The sequence below is a fragment of the Rattus norvegicus genome, chromosome 10, assembly GCF_036323735.1.
Source record: "Rattus norvegicus strain BN/NHsdMcwi chromosome 10, GRCr8, whole genome shotgun sequence".
Classification (NCBI taxonomy): Eukaryota; Metazoa; Chordata; class Mammalia; order Rodentia; family Muridae; genus Rattus; species Rattus norvegicus.
Window position 1 is genome coordinate 42,161,370 of NC_086028.1, and position 19,342 is coordinate 42,180,711.

A 19,342-nucleotide genomic window follows, 5' to 3' on the forward strand; every position below is an offset into this window, starting at 1 on the left:
GCATCCCAACATGGATGGGGAGGGCTCCTGAGGACCAAGTGCTAGCTGAGGGGCTACTGATGGCTGTCGTGGAAGGGATAAGTCAGTTTCCTTTAGGGTGTGGTCCCTGGTAAGTTGCCCACGCTCCAGTGGATGGCCCTACACGTATGTACAGGTGAGCATCACTAATGGGACTCAGTGGGTTATCAAAAAAAAAAACCTTTTTCAAGGACATGAAGTTGGGAGGGGACATTGTGGGGATGCTTTAGGAGTTAGAAAAGAGGCTTGGAGTGTATAGAATTCCAACGCATTGTTCACATGTATGAGATTCTCAAGCAATAATGAAATACTTTAAGACTATCGGTACATGCACACATACCCACATGAAGTGGAGTCACTTGACCTGCACTGTAGAAGCAGCTGCCATGCACAGCAGCAGCGGTGTGCAGAGAAAGCACCAGTGTGGGCTGACTGCAGCTCCCTCCTGCTCAAGGTCTTCCACACACAAGGTTAGGCTGCTCGGAAATGTGCTCTCTGGCAAGTATGGCCCTGATCTGTCAGTGGAACACCCACCACTTCTGTTCACCTCTAAACAAGTGCTGGGCAGGCATCTGGATGTCCCTTTCACTCCCCAGGAAAATGACTGAGACAAAGAGCTTAGGGACGTGGGATTCCTCCAGACAACAAAATAACCAGCAAGGCTTCTGAGTAGAGAAACGAGAAGACTGGTGTCTGAGGAGAGGACTGCAACTGGGGTCATACCAGCGCGTGCATTTTCAAAGCTCCCCTCACAGGCTGGACAGGGCCCTAATGGCATGTTACTAAAGGCTCTTATCATTCTCAGAATATCCTTGCTTCTCAAATGCTTCATTCTTTAAGCCTTTTATGAAAATGAACAACATTAAAGTAAACTATTTTAATTCTAGATATTTCTTAAATACCACACTTATAAGTAGGCATAATTATACTTTATTGTAATGGTTTTCAAAGATGAAGGATGGGGCTCTCAAAAGTTACCAGAGTTACTAAAAACCACAAAGTTAGCGAACATTTTCAAAAAGCCTGGATACCAAAACAGCTCTTAACTGTTGAAATTTGCAAAGAAGACTCAAGAGTACAGGATGGCAGTTGAGCTTTTCCCAAAGCACAGTAACAAGTACATTAAAACAGGGAATAATGAGGGGAAACATCTGAGGCTAAGTCCTGTCGTAAGTGAGCATCTTCATAGGACTCAACAAAGCCCCATCGCCAAAAGAGCTTCCTCCCGCTCTGGGGTTGGCAGCTGAAGAACGTGCCCTGCATGGACGCAGCCTCAGGCAGCGTCTGCACAGCGCAGCCTGAAGAGACTCAGCGCACGAGCAGACATGCAGCTGCATGGTCTCACTGGGAAGAGAGCCATTTGAAGCTAAAGGGCACTTTGCTGGGGTTCACACCATGGCTAGGAGTTTCTACTCCATGCCAAGCATCTAGAGGTGAAGGGAGGACAGCTCTGTCTGACCATCTGCCTTAGGGCCAATGGAGTGTCAGCTCTCTAAAAGCCACAGGCTTTATTATGGAAAGGAAAAAACCCAGGGTACGAAGAATGTCATAAACCGCAGGACAGCAAATTGAGGTTTTGTTCTCTCCTGTTTAACAATTATACCACTGGCTGTAAATGACATCCATGCCAGCCTTTAGTGTTTTCTGATCTTTGTAAGAAAATCCAGCATTTCTGCCAGAATGTCCCGCTGACTTTCCTGAAATATGTTTTTTTAAATAATGTATTACTTATAAGGCTGGGAAGAGCAGTGTGAGCAGCCGAGCACCGTGAGCCTGCGCCCTGCCTGCGCTCTCACACACTCAGGACTATGTCTCCGTCTGGCTGCAGGGCGTCCTGGAGCAAAGTCAGAGTCTCTGCTATCACAATCTCAGGCAGCCTCTCCTCTGCTCCTCAGTGCTCTGTCAGAGGTCTCTGGGCTGGTGGCTCACATCTGGTGACTCTGTCTTGTTCTCGATGAGAGAGATCTGCAGCACAGGCAGGAGAAGCTGGAAGGCATCTTGAATGTAGGAGGCACTGTTTGAGGCCTGGCAGGATTGAGAAGTCACCAGAAACAAAATGTTACAATTACATGGAGGAGGAAATACTTGAAGACAAGGAAACAACAGACCTGTGTCTGCGATCCAACCGACATCACAGCTTAAGTAAAGAAAGAACAGGCTTGACTACTGCACTCAACTTTGACATGGGACAAGACAGACCCAGGACTCAGATAGTGCAACAACACCAAAAGAACACCAGCTCCCCGACCCACCCAGCACAGCAGCTCTGACTGCTGCTCAAACTTGACAACCAAGGACTCTGTTCCCGCACTAGGGTCAAGACTGACATGCTCTCCGGAGCCTCTGAACCACCACATCTCCTTCCACTGACCCAATGCCATGACGGAACCACTGCACACAGGTATGAACAGTACAGACACAGTCTGCTCAATGTGACAGACATGCAGACGAGGAGCCTTAGAGAATCTCTACACCCAAGTATGCAGATCTGGCTTATATCTGACAGGCTCTCCCTTCCCAGAATAATAGCCTAAAATAAAGACATACATTTCCAAGGACAAGAGTGTTTCAATTTTGTATCGAATAGCCCATTCAAAATGGAAACAGGGAGCTCACACCAAGAGAGCCTGCCTTTTGTATACTTATCAATAGCTGGCACTCCTATCAGAACTTCAGTGGGACACTTGATAACACAATTTCCAGCCAAAGGAGGCCTTAGGGATCCTCTGGTTACAGCTCCTTGCACTTAAAACAGGTAAGATTGCCAGGAAAGGCAACTCTGACCCAGGACTGTGAGGGAGGCCTACTGGCTTCCAAGTGCTTTCAGCTCTGCCAGCTACTAAACCACAGGCCCATGTTTAAAAGCAGTTTACCTTATCACAAGAGGCCTGGCTACTCAATGCTGTACAGCTGGAGGGTTAAGAGCATTTCTTTAATAGTAACTTAAAATAATTTTAAACTAAACAGTCTAATTAGTTCTTTAAAAACTTTTCACTGATGTTTTTACCTATATTTTATTTATTTACTTGTGTGCACACACATGTGGGTGTACACATGCTATAATGCACATGTGGAGATCAGAGAACAACCTTCAGGAGTCCGTTCTCTCCTACCATGTGGATCCTGTAAATCATACCCATGCTGTCAGTCAGGCTTCATAACAAGCACCTTTACTGAGCCATTTCACTGATCCTTACTTCTTACTTAAAACCTAGCCAATTATCAACATATTCCTCTCCTTGCGTTACATAAGTTCATCTCACCAGGTCATCGAAGGTTTAAGTTGTCAGACAGCATGGACTCCAGAAACCACCCCACACAGGTGACAATCTGACCGAGGACAGCATCCTCTCACTCCTCCTCTGGAAACCTTTTCTTTACGTACATTGGTGTTTTGCCTGCATGTGTGCAGACGGTTGTGAGCCACCATGTGGAGGCTGGGAATTAAGCCCAGGGAACTCTAGAAGAGCCAGTTCTCTTAACTGCTGAGCCATCTCTCCTCCCACCCCTTCCAGAGACTTAAACCCTGTGGAGCTCACAGACTGAGAAGGACGTGCAAGCTCCAGTGCCACCCTGTCAAACAGAGAAGAACTCTTTCCTTGGCAATGGCCACGTGCCTTTCTCTAACTCCTCTGCACGAGGCCGGCCTTTCAGGAGGCAGTGCTTGTCTGAGTGAGCTTCAGTCCTTCGTGTTCGACAGCTGGTCTCCAGAAGTGTTTCATTACTGAGAATCGTGCATGAAGCTTCAGGGAGGAACTGAGTAACGACGGCCTATGGCTCCTTCCATGTCACTTTACCCTTCAGCTTTGTCACACCTTCTGTACTGAGTAGGGACACATCAAATAAACAGCGTTTGGCGATATCTGTATCGGCAGGGCTAACCTGCAATCTGGTTTTTAAAAAGCAAACCTAAGGGTGGAAAATATTAATGTGCGATGCCTTTGGAGTCAGAGACACAAAAGCCATCACTACTGACCTCTAGAAACACTGCGGTGATTAACGGGTTGAGAACATCTGCCTTCTCTTTGACCTGGAATAAAGGAGAGAGTTTTGTCACCAAAAATCAAGACAAGACACCAGGCAGAACAGACTCTCCCCTTGAAACACACAGGGTAAAGGCACAGGACACCTCTGTGTCGTCTCTGGAGGAAACCTTAAGTGCTTCACGCTTACTTTTTACACATGTCTGCGCTGCCGAACCGAGAACGCACTGCTTAGCAGTTTGGGGGGGTTGTTGCTGCTGTTGTTTTTTGGGGTGTGTGTGTGTGTGTGTGTGTGTGTGTGTGTGTGTTCTTGAGGCTCACATGAGTAATGACAAGGCATGAGGAGGTCAGAGGACATTTCAGGAGCCAGTTCTCTCCTTCCATCATGCCTCTGAACACTCAACTCAGGACGTCAGGCTTGCTCAACAAGCACCTTACCCTGAGTCAAGTCACCAACCCTGCAGTCATTTATCAACGTCTAAAACTATCTTCATTCTGTATGATATAAACACAAAATGGAGTTCTATTCAGGCAAAATGAGGAATGAAGGTATGAAGGTCACTAGCAGGAGAGATGGTACTCTCCAGAACTGTCTTCATGTTGAGTAGGACAAGCTGGTGTCACAAAGAAAAACAGATATGTTTTCTGTAATAGATGTGGAGTCTAAAGTAACCCTTCTCTGTAGGTGTGGAGAAAGAGATGGGGGAGGCAGGAAAGTAGGACTATTTAAAAGATAGAAGGCGATCAGCCAGCACTAGGAGGGACAAGAGAAAAATGGGGTGAGTTTGTATGTATGATGGTTCGTGTTGTCAGCTTGACAGACTGTAGAATCATCTGGGACATGGGCCTCTGAGCCCTCTGTGAGGGCTTCTCTTGCCTGGGCTAAGTAACTGCTGCTGGGATCACTCCCTCAGCAGGGGCTCCTGCACTGCTCAGGGGAGGCAGCAGGCTGAACACGCATTCACTGCTCTCTGCTCTGACTGCAGACAACAATGCCAGCGGCCTCAATGCTCCCACTGCCTTGACTTCCCCGCCATGATGGACTACTCGCTCTAACTTTCACCTTAAGCTGCATCTGCTACAACATCCCATCACAGGAAAAGAAACCAAAACCATGCACTCAGAGAAACCAAAACAATGAAGTAAACACGCAGATAAACTATAGAAAGAAAAGTAATCTTCATTTAAGAAGGGCATCTGGAAACCTGACCACAGCACTGGGACAATTCTAAAATAAGCTCACACTCAACTGTTTTGAACTCAGGCCTCTGAGAGTCTCATTCCATATAAACACAGTACGAATTTCAAACACAACAGTACTTTATAGTTGACTTATCTTAGCCTGCCTTCACAAAACACACAAAATATCTCCATTAAACTACTCAGGAAATCCAGGAGCTCATTTAAAGAAGATGCTAAGGACGGGAAGCTACATCCTCAGATTACTCCAAACAGGAGAGTCTGAACTCCAGCTCTGGCATTTCATCTGGGCCATGGCTTTGCTACATTAGGCTCAGCAGCAACTCTGCCACCACCGCTGACGCACACACTGAAGAGCCAGCCTCATCTTCCTCCATGCTCTTGGTTCACCTCACCAAGAGATCACTAGTTTCCAGATCTCCCTTCACATCACTACAGACCTTCAGTAATCTTAGACCATAAAGATGGGGAAGACTGTGGCAGACTGTCCGAGCAGGAGACTGGCTGGAAACACCTCAACCCCATGCAGCAAAGAGAAGGTGACGAGCAAGGCCACAAACTCTCCACGCCCACTTGCGGTGGCAGACTTCCTCCAGCAAGGCTCAGCAGCCGTAAACTCCAGGACATCCCACAGACTGCCACCAACTGGGGACAAACAGTCAAACACACAGTCTTTGGAGGGCATTTCTCACACAAGCCACCACAGGGCAGGACACGATACTCAAATACAGACGTGAGTAATAAAACCGTGTGTCTACAATCTTATGACCTCTGTCAAGGAGACAGACTTCAATGGGGAAGAGTAACCTTTTCACTGGTACACGAAACAGAAGAATGCAAACCAATGAAGTTGTAACCTGTGCCTCATACCACACACACACACACACACACACATACACACACACACAGACACACACACACGCACATACACACGCACATACACACACGCACACACATACACACACACACACGCACATACACACGCGCACACACACATACACACACGCACACACATACACACACACAGACACACACACACGCACATACACACGCGCACACACACATACACACACGCACACACATACACACACACACACACTCATCAGAGAAGACACGAAGTGGGTCCTGGTGAGGTGATGCCTCCTGCTAAAACACCAAATTGTATGTGATGATGATGACCAATGAAAGGAGAACTTTGTTGAAATTCGTCAATGTCACATAGGACAACAAATCAAAAAACCAGACATGGTGGCGGCACACACCTGTAATTCCATTGGTCAGGAAGCAAAAGGAACACAAGAGGATAGCAAGGCCAGCCTGGGCTACACAGACCCTGTCTCAAAAACCTACAAGATGGGCCTCTAACTCAGTGGTAGAATGCTTGCCGTACACAGACACATCCTGGGTTTGATCCCCTGCACTGCAAAAGCAAACAAAAAGTGAGAACAACCCAGGAACTGAGGGCAAGTCTGTGTCTGTCACATACCTGACAAGAAATTTACATCAGCAAGACACAAGAGCTTTCCACATGGCAGTAATAAAAAGCAAACAACCCCGTTAAACTTACTGTAGCAGACATCTCTTCAAAGTCACTCCAATGCCCAACAAGTGTGTGGAAAGACAGACAAAGTATCCTTAGATACTACAGAAATGTAAATCTAGTCAGCACTTACCACTCACCAAGACAGCTATTACTGGTGAAGACACAAGAAAACTGTCACGTCATACACTACTGGTAAGAATGTGAAACTATGGAGTCACTTTGGAAAAAATGTGACATTTACCATGTTATCCATAAGGTTCAGCAATCCCACATCTACCCAAGAAAAGAAAAACAACTCACACTATGTTCATGACAGAATTATTCAAAATAATCACAAATAAGAACAATCCAAATATCTATCAAATGAAAAACAGATTAAAATGGGGTATATTCAGTCATAAAATAAAGTATTAATAAAAACAGTAAGTACGAACACATGCTAAAACAGGACCAACTTCAAAACTACCATTCCAATCTAACAAACCTTCACGTGTCATCTCATTGATAGTAAATGTCTAGGATGAGAAAGCTTTCTGGAGAGAGAAAATGCACCATCATAGACTACAGAGAAAACCGCCGTCATAGACTAGTAGAGATGGAGTAGAGAAGAAAAGGGGGAGTGCCAATGTGTGAAATCTTAGGGGCAGTGATGAAATCTCCTCCACTCCAATCCTAGTAGCAACGGTACATCTCTGTCATACTAACAAGCATCAACCTGTACCGAGACGGTGAACTCTATGGTACATAAACTACCATTCAGACATTGGCCCCACGAGCAGGAATTCTTACCCCAGCTGTGGTCAGGCAGGTGGTGAACTCTTTAGACAGAGAGGCCAAGTCTTTACACAGCATGACTGTCATCCTGGAGAGAAGAACACATCAGGAGACTTCCGCTCTTCTTTCTCTTTCTAGTCACTTAAACACTGTGCTTAACAACTGCTACACAGAGACACATCCGTCCTAGTAATGAAGAAGGATGCCTCTAATGGCATATGTACATCTCTCTTTCCACTATTTCAGTGTGGATACACAATTCGACAGTGGCATATTTAGGAGACAGAGTGACCCTGCCACTTGCTCTGTAGTCCACCTTGGGCTCCAGTGGCTATCGCCAGTCCTTGGTGATAAGAGTCCATTCCTTCCTGCTACAGACGACCTTACGTGCCTTTTCCTACAAGGGATGCTTCTTGGATGAATGAGCTCCCTGACTCTGCAGTGGAAGCCATGCTTTCTTCCCTCATCATGACTTCTAAGCCAACCACCTTCTCTCTCAGGTTCTAGTCCCTGAAGGGCCTCTCCCCTTTCTAGCTCCTTTCCTTCTTGCCCAAATCCCTCCATCCTGAGTTGTGAAAACAGGTCCCTGTCCTTGCTCATCTGTCACCTACATCAAGTCTCCCACACCTTGTGTGATAATTCCCTGAGGCTCAAACACTGGCATGGTCTCCCTACCATGTGTTAACTTCCTTACTCCCCATACGTCCATAGACAGTCACTGGTACTACCGGCTGGCTGGCCGGCTGGCTTTGTCTGTTTATTGAGACAGGGTCTATCTATATAGCTCTGGCTGTCCTGGAACTCCTTGTGTAGACCAGGTTGGCCTCAAACTTGAGGCTGGCTTAGGCTACATAGCAAGATGCTCCCCTCGCCCTACCCCACCCCCATGTCTGTCTATCTGAGTGTCTCTCTCTCTCTCTCTCTCTCTCTCTCTCTCTCTCCTCCCCCCCCCTCTCTCTCTCTCACACACACACACACACACACACACACACACACACACACACACGGATGTCTATTTAGATTTATAAACTATAAACTACTAGACTTAGGCTTACCCTTTCTACTGCCATTACTCACATTTTACTACTTTGAAATATATTTGTTCAAAATCAGCAAAAGTGACAAAATATGTGTGGGGCTTGGGTAGCCTCCTTTAACTGCCCTGGGTCTACACCTCCTCCATTTGTAAAGTTGTACTAATCATTTACCTTTTATGTTGCTATAAAAATGAGCACTGGTGACTAATAACTTACTTAAGAGCTGAAGAACTTAGGCCCACTTTCTGTTGTTACTCATGCTAAGTTCCACTCCTACAGAGACTAACAATCAGTTAATGAAACAGGTGGGTTTACATGTACACATGCCCCTGCTTGGTAACAATACCCTAAATAAGCAAGCCTTTAACGTGTGCCCGTGTGCAATGGGACCAGTACCTGTTAAAAAGCAACATTCTAAAAGCTGAAGGATTAAGAAACCCTCTCCGCAGGTTCCTTTGAGATGTGCAGGATGCATTGTACTTACTGGGAGAGAGTCTGGCTCCTTTCTAAGGCTGTCACCTCCTGCTTCTGGCCATGTAGAACCAACGCTGCTGTTTTGTGGAACAATTCAATTGAGCAGGCAGTCAACTCTGCTAAGCTCCGGATTGCAAATGCATGGATGTCCTAAGAGCCAAACAAAGCATTATCGCTATTGTTGCTTATCACTATAAGTGAAAACGACGGCCCCTTGCTTCTTATACTAAAGAGACAATAGGATGCTTCCCAAGTAGAAACGAGGAAAGGCCACTGTCTAATAGGCCTGCTCTTCTTCCACAGCACGGCACCTTCTACAGCTGGCCTCATCACTACAGCAACCGAGGCTTCTGCATGGCTGCCTGTGACCGTGTAACTAAGTCCAGCCAAAGGACTAAGATAAGTGTCTGGTAGCTTATTCAGAATTACAGTCAACTTCCCTCCTTCCCTCCTCTCCCCTTCACTTCATTATTTTTATTTATTCCTCTTCTGCATTCTGGAACTGAAATCATACCAACCTACATCATAATGTTGAAATCACTGATACCAGCAACAAAATAAAAGGCTCCTCAGCTCAACTGCAAGGTCACCTCTATTGTAGTGTGTCACGGGGCGGGGGGGAGGGGATATACTCACCTGTGTGAGTATAGGAGGGTGCACTCACTCACCAGTGTGCATGAGTGTGGGGTGGGGATGCACTCACCTGGGTGTGTGAGGGGGCACACTCACCTGTGTGTGGGGAGGTGCACTCACCCGTGTATGTGAGTGGGGAGTCCAGAGGCCCATGTCCAATGTCTTCCTTTATCAGCCCCCACTTTATCTTTTGCAACAGAGTCTCTCACTAAACTTGGAGCCTACTGTTATGGCTAGACTATCTGGCCAGTGAAATCTGGGGAAATCTTGCCTTCACACCCCACAGCTTCTGCACTGGGGTTACAACCATGTGAGACCACATTCAGCCTTTTATGTGGATGCTGGGACCCAAGTTCAGGTCCTAATGCTTGGGCAGCAAACACTGAGCCATCTGCCAGCCCCCACAACTTCATCTTTCTTTAAGAGAGTTTAGTTGCTTTGGTTACCTCTATTGAATGTTTCTGGGCTTCCTCAGTATTTTCTGCCTCCAACTGTTTTTCCCCTTCTTCTTTCTCTGCTACTGGCTTAGCTAGAGACGTCCTGATCCATTCGTAGGCTGTATTTCTTGCCTAATAAGGATTAAACAATTAAACAATTAAAAAGCAGTTCTTACCAGAAATGCATCAGCACCCTGGAGGACAAGCTCTTCACAAAAACAGACCATGCAACCTTTCAGTCCTTATCTCGTAAGATGCAAACCCTTACACTGAACCCTGTCCAATGGCTCCCTGCAAACCACCCCCTACTCCCACTCCACCCTGTGGGTTCTCTGAAACTGAAGTTTGCTCTAGGGAAAGTGCAAGCATCTGGAGCACAGATCAGACATTTCACAGGTAGGTCAAGCTGCAGAGCACTGCCCCCAGCACATAGATCCTCCAGGCCCCTTCTTTAATAATGCTCACCACAAAAGACTTTAGCTCACCATCAACAACCTGGTTTGTAAAATTTTGGGGATTAGTTCTAATGCTTTGTCTTAATTCAGCTCCCAAAAGCCAGAGCTTCCAGATGCTGAGGGTCCCTGCCCGCAGCTGGCTTTGATTGATAATAAAAAAGTGATGTATAGTCAATGGCTAGGCAGAGGGACAGAGGTGGGACTTTTAGACTGTAGGGCAAGAGACTGAGGAAGAAAAATCATCATGACTGGGGAGCAAAAAGAGCAAATTTAAGGACCTGCCAACATGTAAGAATCCAGGAAAGTGGTCTTAAGGGTCATTCCCCCAACTGTGTCTTGGGTAGCAGAGATGAAATAGAGATTTTAAAAGATGTTAACTCAGGAATACCGGAGGGGAGTGTGTGCTAGCCTCAGGGAGGTTTAGAAATGCCCAACCACTGAGCTAGTCAAGGCATATCCAAATTAGCTGGCATGTGAGTGTGTCTTTCATTCGAGTACCCAGAGCTCTAGGGTGGATACAGCGCACACAACCTCCTGGGAGCCAAAGTGAATTAACCACTATGGTAAAATTCATAAAAAGTAGGCTCTACCTGCCCCACATGTGGCCCATACATATACAGCCACCCAATTAGACAAGATGGATGAAGCAAAGAAGTGCAGACCAACAGGAGCCGGATGTAGATCGATCCTGAGAGACACAGCCAGAATACAGCAAATACAGAGGCGAATGCCAGCAGCAAACCACTGAACTGAGAATAGGACCCCCGTTGAAGGAATCAGAGAAAGGACTGAAAGAACTGAAGGGGCTTGAGACCCCAGATGAACAACAATGCCAAGCAATCAGAGCTTCCAGGGACTGAGCCACTACCTAAAGACTATACATGGACTGACCCTGGACACTGACCTCATAGGTAGCAATGAATATCCTAGTAAGAGCACCAGTGGAAGGGGAAGCCCTGGGTCCTGCTAAGACTGAACCCCCAGTGAACTAGACTGTTGGGGGGAGGGCGGCAATGGGGGGAGGGTGGGGAGGGGAACACACATAAGGAAGGGGAGGGGGGAGGGGGATGTTTGCCCGGAAACCGGGAAAGGGAATAACACTCGAAATGTATATAAGAAATACTCAAGTTAATAAAAAAAAAAAAAAAGTAGGCTCTATATTCATTTTCATTTGTGCCTGCATGTTAAAAGTGCAGCCAATGTCAGACACACCCACACTGTCACATGTACTAATTCACTGACTTCCTACATAAAGATTGTCACTCCACACAAATGCCACAAATTTCCTTTCTCCTGATAATGAACCTTTCTCTGGTTTCTCTAGTTTGTTTTGATTCAAATACAATCTTCTGGTTCTTCACCCATCTTTTTAGTTACTGCTCTTCAGTGATTATAAAGTGCAGTGTAATCCTGATCTTGCCGGCCTACCTATATCCTCTGACCCCACTCACCCTACTGCTACCTTTGCCTAGATCACTATTTCCAATCTTAACTTCTTTCTCTGGAAAAATGAAGCACCCCAAACGCCTGCTAGACACACATCTGATATTCTGCAACACATACTGCATGTAAAGGAAATGAAATACTTTTATCTTTCTATCTCTAATCCATCCTTTTATTAGCCAAACTTTGGAGGTACTGTTCTATACTAGTGACTCAAGCAAAACTATGACAGCCATCTTGGATTTTTCCATCAGTCTGATTTTCACTGCCCCAACCCTCCCCTTCTATTACCATCATGTGCACTCAGAGCGATGCCATGACTACTCTATTACTTCTAAAGTGGCTTGTCTTAAATTTATTTTCACTGTCATAATACTGTCAGTGATCTGCCTACCATGCAAAGCTGATCATTCCCCTGTGGTGGCTTGAATGAGAATGGATCCCACAGACTCATGTATTTGATGCTTAGTAGTTAGTGGACCTGTTTCGGAAAGACTAGGAAATATAACCTTGCTGGAAGTGGTGTGTCACTGAGGTGGGCTTTCAAAAGCCTGCCTTCCTGCCACCATGGTCCCCATCATGATGGTCATAGATTAACTCTAAAACTGTAAGTAAGCAAGTCCCAATTTAAATGCTTTCTTTCAGTAGTCATGGTGTTTTATCCCAGCCAGAGAACAGTAATTAGTAATCCCTTTTGGTCATGGGTGCCCCATCACCTAGGTCATGTTCCTTCACATGATCTAACTGCTTTCCAATCTCATTTCCCATGCTGTGCTCCAGTAAGTCAACCTCTAACTGTACCTTTTTTCCCCAGCCCTTCACCTAAAACATCATCCCACATAATTTCCAAAGACAAGGCACCTGAACAACCTTTCTCTGAATTTCCACAATCCCAGAATACCACTTAACCTGAGTGCTTACCAGAAGACAGAGAAATCATCTGTTAGTCTCCTAAGTAGAGTGCATGCTGAAGGACAGCAGCATCTGGCTTGTACACCTAGTCCCTGGCATGTGCGTTTCACAACTGCTTTATCTCCCTTCTTTGTGTAGCATACTGGTTTGGGTTCTAGAGTCTTCTGGGTTTATATAGTCTGGATGAGTCTTGCCTATAAATATATAGGCACCAATGATTAGCAAATGATTCCGCTAGCTACCAAGTAACATTAATCCCACCATTCCAACAGTGATTGGTTTGTGGACAAGAATGTGATACAATAAGGCCAATGAACTCTCAGAGTCTTAGTAAACTTGCTAAGAAAGGTAAACCATCAACCCAAAGCCACTAGCGCTCTCTTAAAGCCATGTACATAAGTATGCTAAGAACAAAGCCACAGAAAAATAGCAGAGCCTGGAGGTACAGGCTCCTCTCAGAGCCACTCCAGAAGCAACACTACTGCTCACTGTTCTAGTTTCTTTGACTATTGCATCCCCTCTTTTCATACAACTCCACTTGTATTTTTAGCATTTGTAGAGGAAGAACTCCATTACCTGTGCTAACTGGTTTCTGTCAACTAGATACAAACCTACATATATCTGGGAAGAGGGACTCTTCATTGAGAAAATGCTTCCAAAGACTGGCTTGAAGTAGTCAAACGAACTGTCGTGATTAATGACTGAGGTGGGAGAGCCCAGTTCACTGCAGTTGGTACCACCCGTAGGCCAGTGGTTCCAGGCTGTATATATACTAAAGCAGGATGAGGGGGGCAGGAGGAATAAGCCAATTAATGATGCGCCTCCAGGATGTCTGAAATAGATTCCAGCCTCCAGGGTCCTACCATGTCTTCCCTTAGTGATGAAATGTAACATGAGAGTTATAAGAAGAAATAAAGGTTTTCTTTTGGTCTTGGTATTTATCATGGTGACAGAAAATAACTGTCCTTGAATAAAGGCACCCACTTAATGAATTTTATACAAACATAAGGAATGCGCTGAGCTGGACAGCAGTGACACACACCTTAAATCCCAGCACCTGAGGCTGTGAGTTCCAGGCCAGTTCAGTCTACAGAGTGAGTTCAAAGACAGCCAGGGCTATACAGAGAAATCCTTCTCGAAAAACAAAACCAAACAAAAAAATTAATTAAATTAATTTAATAATTAAATTAATTAAACTTTCAAAAAAAAAGTTGAGCCAGGCAACAGAGACCACACATTACCCTGGGCATTCCACCTAGACTGCAGATATGGCACTGGACTGCAGATACGGCACTGGATATGGCACTAGACTGCAGATATGGCCCTGGACTTGAGCCTTTAAGTGTCCTGAGTAATCCTGTAACCAAGGCTACAACATGAGCTGGAGAAAACCTGGCATTCATTTGTTTCAGGGTTCTGTCCTCTTCAGAATAGTTCTTCTCCCAAAGAACCTGCAAGAACAATCTAATCTAATACTGAAAAAGAAAACCTTCACACCATTTAAATATCAACCTCTCTGTTTCCAAAAAGAGAAAGAAGAAAGAGAAAAAGCAAACAGAAGGGGATAGAGAGATGATTAAATTGGCCAAAAGCCAGCCACAGTGATTCATGCCTATAATCCCAGCATTAGTGAGTCAGAGACTAGAGGATCTCCCTGGAGCTTGGTATCCAGCTAGGCTAGCCAGATCAGTAAGCCTCAGGTCCAGTGAAAGACCTTATCTCAAAAAATAAACGGAGAAAGACTGAGGAAGACAACTGACTTCAACCTATGGCTCCACGGGCACAGGCACATAGCACATGCACATGTAACACACACAAAAACAAACAGTGACTTATACCAAGGTGCAGACACAGGATATTCACAGTGTATTAAGCAAACTGAGATTTATCAAGACCAGAATATAGAATATAAGCATATAAGCAAGGTAGAAGGCATTTTCACCCTAAGGACCAGTGTATGTGAGTCAAGAGCAGAAGGGCTGGAAATAGAGCTGAGTTTGTAGGAGGAGTGCCTGGTATGCAGGAGGCCCTGGGCTCCATCCTTAGCCCTGCACAAACCAGGGACAGTAGCATGCCCCTTTCCCAGCACTGGGAAGATCAGGAGTTCAAAGTCTTCCTCAGCTACACGGTGAGTTCAAGGCCAACCTAGGCTGCATGTCTCAAAAGAATCATAACAGACACTAAATTTAAGTCCCCAGCACCAGACATACAAAAAAAAAAAAAAAAAAGGAAGAAAAATATGAGGAATAGGGGTAAGAAGACTGTCTAGAATCTTTACCAGTCTCTTCATAGCAACAAGGGGAAATAAATCGTTAACTGCACAGAGAATCATACAACACATCACCAGTCAGAACCAGACAAAGGATTTTGGCCCTAGGAATGTATGCCTAATAAAAGAGAGAAAAGCTTAGACAAACCCCTGGTACAGGTAGCAGACAGGGAAGGCTCTACTTTTAGAATGAGGGGAGAGAGTTGTGTGTTTCAAAAAGATACACATCATTAAAGACAAGGCTGAGGAACTACCACATATTAAAGGACTCCAAACCAGACAAGTAAAACTAGTTCAATCTGGCTGCAGGTGAGGGGGGTGTCTGAATAACACAGCTCCCACGGGCTCATCCATCTGAATGCTTACCCTCAGAGACGGGTACTGTTTGGATTAGAAAGTTAGGAGGTTTTGAGGTTTCAAAAGCCTGTGCAAATGTGCCAGGCCTCTCTCTCTGCCTGCTGGAAGCGATCAGGATGTAGCTCTCAGCTACTGCTCCAGCACTAAGTGTGTGCCACTGTGCTCCCTGCCATGACAATAATGAACTGAGCCTCTGAAACTATTAATGTTAGACATGCTGAAGTGACAACTGCACTATGATTTATGCAAAGGGATAGTCATATCTTCCTACTTATTCTCAAACAGTGAGGTTGATGTGAATACAGAGAAAGCAGAGGTGCTGTGCGTGTGGTTGAACAGTAGAAGTAGCGTGCCAGCACTAGCATCGGGGGCTGCTTGTACAGTTTTTACGTTTTTCTCAGTTTGATGTTGTTTCCAAAATGCTATAAGCAATGTCGTGCTCTGAATATGAAACAGGACTGATATGTGGAACACAGTCGCCAGCTGGTGGCACTATGATGGCAGCCTGTGAAACCTTTCAGAGGTAGGGCCTACAAGGTCCCTGGGACAAGACTCTGAAGGGTATGGCCCAGGCTATCCTCTACTGCTATGGGAACAGTCACAACCTCACACTCCTCGAACTTTCCAGTCAGGGCTAAACTGCCATGCCTTCCCCACTATGGTAGACTAAAATCCTCTGAAAATATAAGCTAAAGTATGACTTTCCTCCCTTGAGCAGCTGGTGTCAGGAATTTCAGTCACAGGGATTTAAAGTTGTCAGAAGGTTGAGTCCTTGAGGTAGATGCTGAGCACAGCCTACAAGGCTTCACTAGGGAATGCACCATCTGCCCAGGCCAGTGTCTCTCACTCCTTACCTGCTTGAAAGGGAGGAAAGATGGCTGTGCTGACTCCACACAGCCAGCAGCTCTCACGGCCAGACAATGCATGGCTGCTGCTAATGGCTGCCGGGAACTGTTCAGTCAGAAAAGGATACAGAGGGAGGAGCAGCACAGGACAACAAACAGTACCTCTTGAGCAGACAGAGGAACATACACGATGGCCCTCTTCTGAGCTCTGCAAGACTTTATCCCAAACACATGCTATCTTAGCGTCGCTCTCATTCCTGAATTCTAAATGGTCACTAGCAGAGTCACCGTCAGTCACTGTCTGGTCACAGCAATGTCTAACCCCAGCCCTGTCCTCATCGTCTTTGATCAGAGACCTTACTCATTGCACCTCTGATCCCATAAGTGCCGATTTTAAGTGATCAACTCAACAGCCTCAATGAAGCATTCAAACAAAGTATTCCAAAAAACAGGTCAGGATGGGACACATACTGGGAAGACAGGCATAGGCTCTGCACACTGACCTAGAGAATGGGAAGCGGGGAAATGTGTGGAATCCTTCCTCCATGCTGGTGATCCCATTGGCCAGAAAAGTATAATCTTATGCTTGTTTTACATATGTGTTGCAGGGAGGTTGAGACAAGCTCTTGCTATATAGCCCAACTTGGCTTTGAACTTGCAGTGCCCCTGCCTCAAGCTCCTAAGTGGTGCCACCATACCTGACTATCCATTAAAATATTACAAACAAAATAATGAAAATCCCCAAAATGGAGTAACTTACCCTGGCAAGTTTCTCTGGTCGGGAAGAGACATGAAGCTGAGCAATCAGTTCTGTTATCTCCTTGGTAAAATCTTCATCCCCTGAGAACCAAGAGCCACATAAAACATTCAAGAAACACTGTCAAGAATGGTGTGCTGCCTAGGTTTAAGTCAACTTGTTCCAAGCTGAGTCATCTGACCTCAACTGAGAAAATGTTTCCATAAGATCAGACTGCAAGCAATTAGTGATTGATGGAGAAGGGCCCAGCCAATTGTGGGCAGTACCAACCAAGCCCTGGGCTGGTGGTCCTGGGTTCTATAAGAAATCTGGCTGAGCAAGCCATGAGGAGCAAGCCTGTAGGCAGCATTCCTCCATGGCCTCTGCATCAGCTGCTACCTCTAGGTTTCTGCCCTGTTTGAGTTCTCATCCTAGTTCCCTCAGCACCGAACTGGTACCTAAAAGTGTAAGCAAGATCACCCTTTCCTCCCCGAGTTGCTTCTGGTCCTGGTGTTTATTACACACAAAACATGCAAGCAAATAGGGGCCATGATCACAGCAAACCAGACATCAAAACAAATGACAATGCCTTCCTCTTTCTCATCTAAATCCTGCCACTGGCCCTGGCTGAGTGGTACAAAAGATAAATCTTAAACCACAAAAATCTTTAAGCGTGAACATCTATGAGTATTTCTTAATCATAAGTCCATATTACACAAGGTCAAATCAGTTCCCTTCTATGCCTACTACTTCCCCAGAAACAGCCCCAAGAATTCTAGGGAGCCATCTTGTCTCTTTTCCTTCAACTGTACTTTTGCTCTCTCTTGATAGTTAAGGCAGAGAAAAAAAGTGATTTACTGAACGCCAGTGTGGGGATTTGGGAAAATCCCAAATTTTGGGGAGTCAGGAAAAGCTGTTCTCACTGATACAGTCTTCACTCGCATAATTCCAGTAAACAACTCCCAGTCACAACCTACCGTGAAAGGACACAAAACCTGACCTCCACAGTCATTTGGTTTCCCCAACTAGGTGTGACCGGGTGTAAGGGAGGGCTCTGCCAAGGAATTCACAAACTAACCAATGGCACAGAGGAAAGAACAGGAATCTATGTTTACCGCACCTAGCAATTCTACCCTGACTCACATTTTAGGTTGTTAGTAATAGAACATTATGGTAGTGTATAAATTAAATTTATAAGCATTCAAATATATTATGTCTGAGTGACCAAAACTCTATTACTATCAAACATAATGATGAGAAACATATTTGGCAAATCTGCCACGTTCTGCCATACAGAACTGACTACACAAACAGTTGCTGCATTAGAACAGAAGTAGCTGCTGAGCATGAAGCTCAGTGGTGAGTGCCTGTCGAGATGCACGGGTGGAAAGGAAACAATGCTACTATTTAAGGGGAGGGGCTGTGGGTAGAGGGCTCGGAAATGAAGTCTAGAAAATGCAGGGGTTGGGGTTGGGGATTTAGCTCAGTGGTAGAGCGCTTGCCTAGCAAGCGCAAGGCCCTGGGTTCGGTCCCCAGCTCCGAAAAAAAAAAAAAAAAAAAAAAGAAAATGCAGGGGCTCATGGGAGTGAAGACATCCGGAGCTGAGCTCTGCACTCTCTCCTCCTGCTATTCCCGAGTTTCTGTCTTAACAGCATCAGTGACATACAATTAACTACCAAGTCACTGAAGCATTTTCCACCAAATCAGAGACAGAGCAGGCAAAAGAGTCACAGAGGAGAGCTGGGGCTGGGCAGTCAGGAGGACTGTGCTGAAGCCGTCACCATGTTTTCAAAGTCTTCGTCCTTGCAAAGGTAAGAAGGAATATCACAGACTGTTCTGTCTGTTCAGAAAACTTGAAGCCATCAGAACAGTAAAATAAATACATACATACATACATACATACATGCATACATGCATACATACATACATACATACACGCATGCATACATACATACCAGTTTCTAATTACTGTGCAAAGCCCAGCTGTTGACTAAATTGAAGACATTAACCTCACCATGTACAAATGACCTAAACTAGGCTGGCAAACAAGCAGGAACCGTCGCTCTACCTTGGCCTGCTGAGAACAGTGGAAGAACCTGCCTCTCACAAAACCAAGGCTGTTGTACTGGTTTCCTGCCGAGGCTTTTCAGATGCAGGTTTTCAGCTGTTTGTTTATATTTCTAAGAGTGACAGTGACAGGGAGCACTTGTTAGGCACACACTACAC

The 19,342-nt window shown here is 45.5% G+C and overlaps 1 protein-coding gene across 11 annotated transcripts in view; it reads right to left on the bottom strand.

Moving 5' to 3' along the window:
* Window positions 1-925: 925 nt before the first annotated feature.
* Fam114a2 (family with sequence similarity 114, member A2) overlaps window positions 926-19,342 on the bottom strand; it is a 35,013-nt gene continuing 16,596 nt past the window's right edge. For 7 of the 11 annotated variants that reach the window (XM_056984664.2, XM_056984661.2, XM_063268983.1 and 4 more), the window contains exons 9-14: window positions 17,141-17,220; window positions 10,109-10,231; window positions 9,040-9,179; window positions 7,534-7,606; window positions 3,995-4,048; window positions 933-2,043 (exon numbers count right to left, since the gene is read on the bottom strand). In XM_056984664.2, the coding sequence (XP_056840644.1) occupies window positions 1,921-2,043; window positions 3,995-4,048; window positions 7,534-7,606; window positions 9,040-9,179; window positions 10,109-10,231; window positions 17,141-17,220 (593 nt within the window). In that variant the 3' untranslated portion in view covers window positions 933-1,920. Of the gene's footprint in view, window positions 2,044-3,994; window positions 4,049-7,533; window positions 7,607-9,039; window positions 9,180-10,108; window positions 10,232-17,140; window positions 17,221-19,342 lie in introns of all 11 variants that reach the window. The other 4 variants (NM_001402000.1, NM_001402010.1, NM_001402011.1 and 1 more) reach the window with 3 other exon arrangements.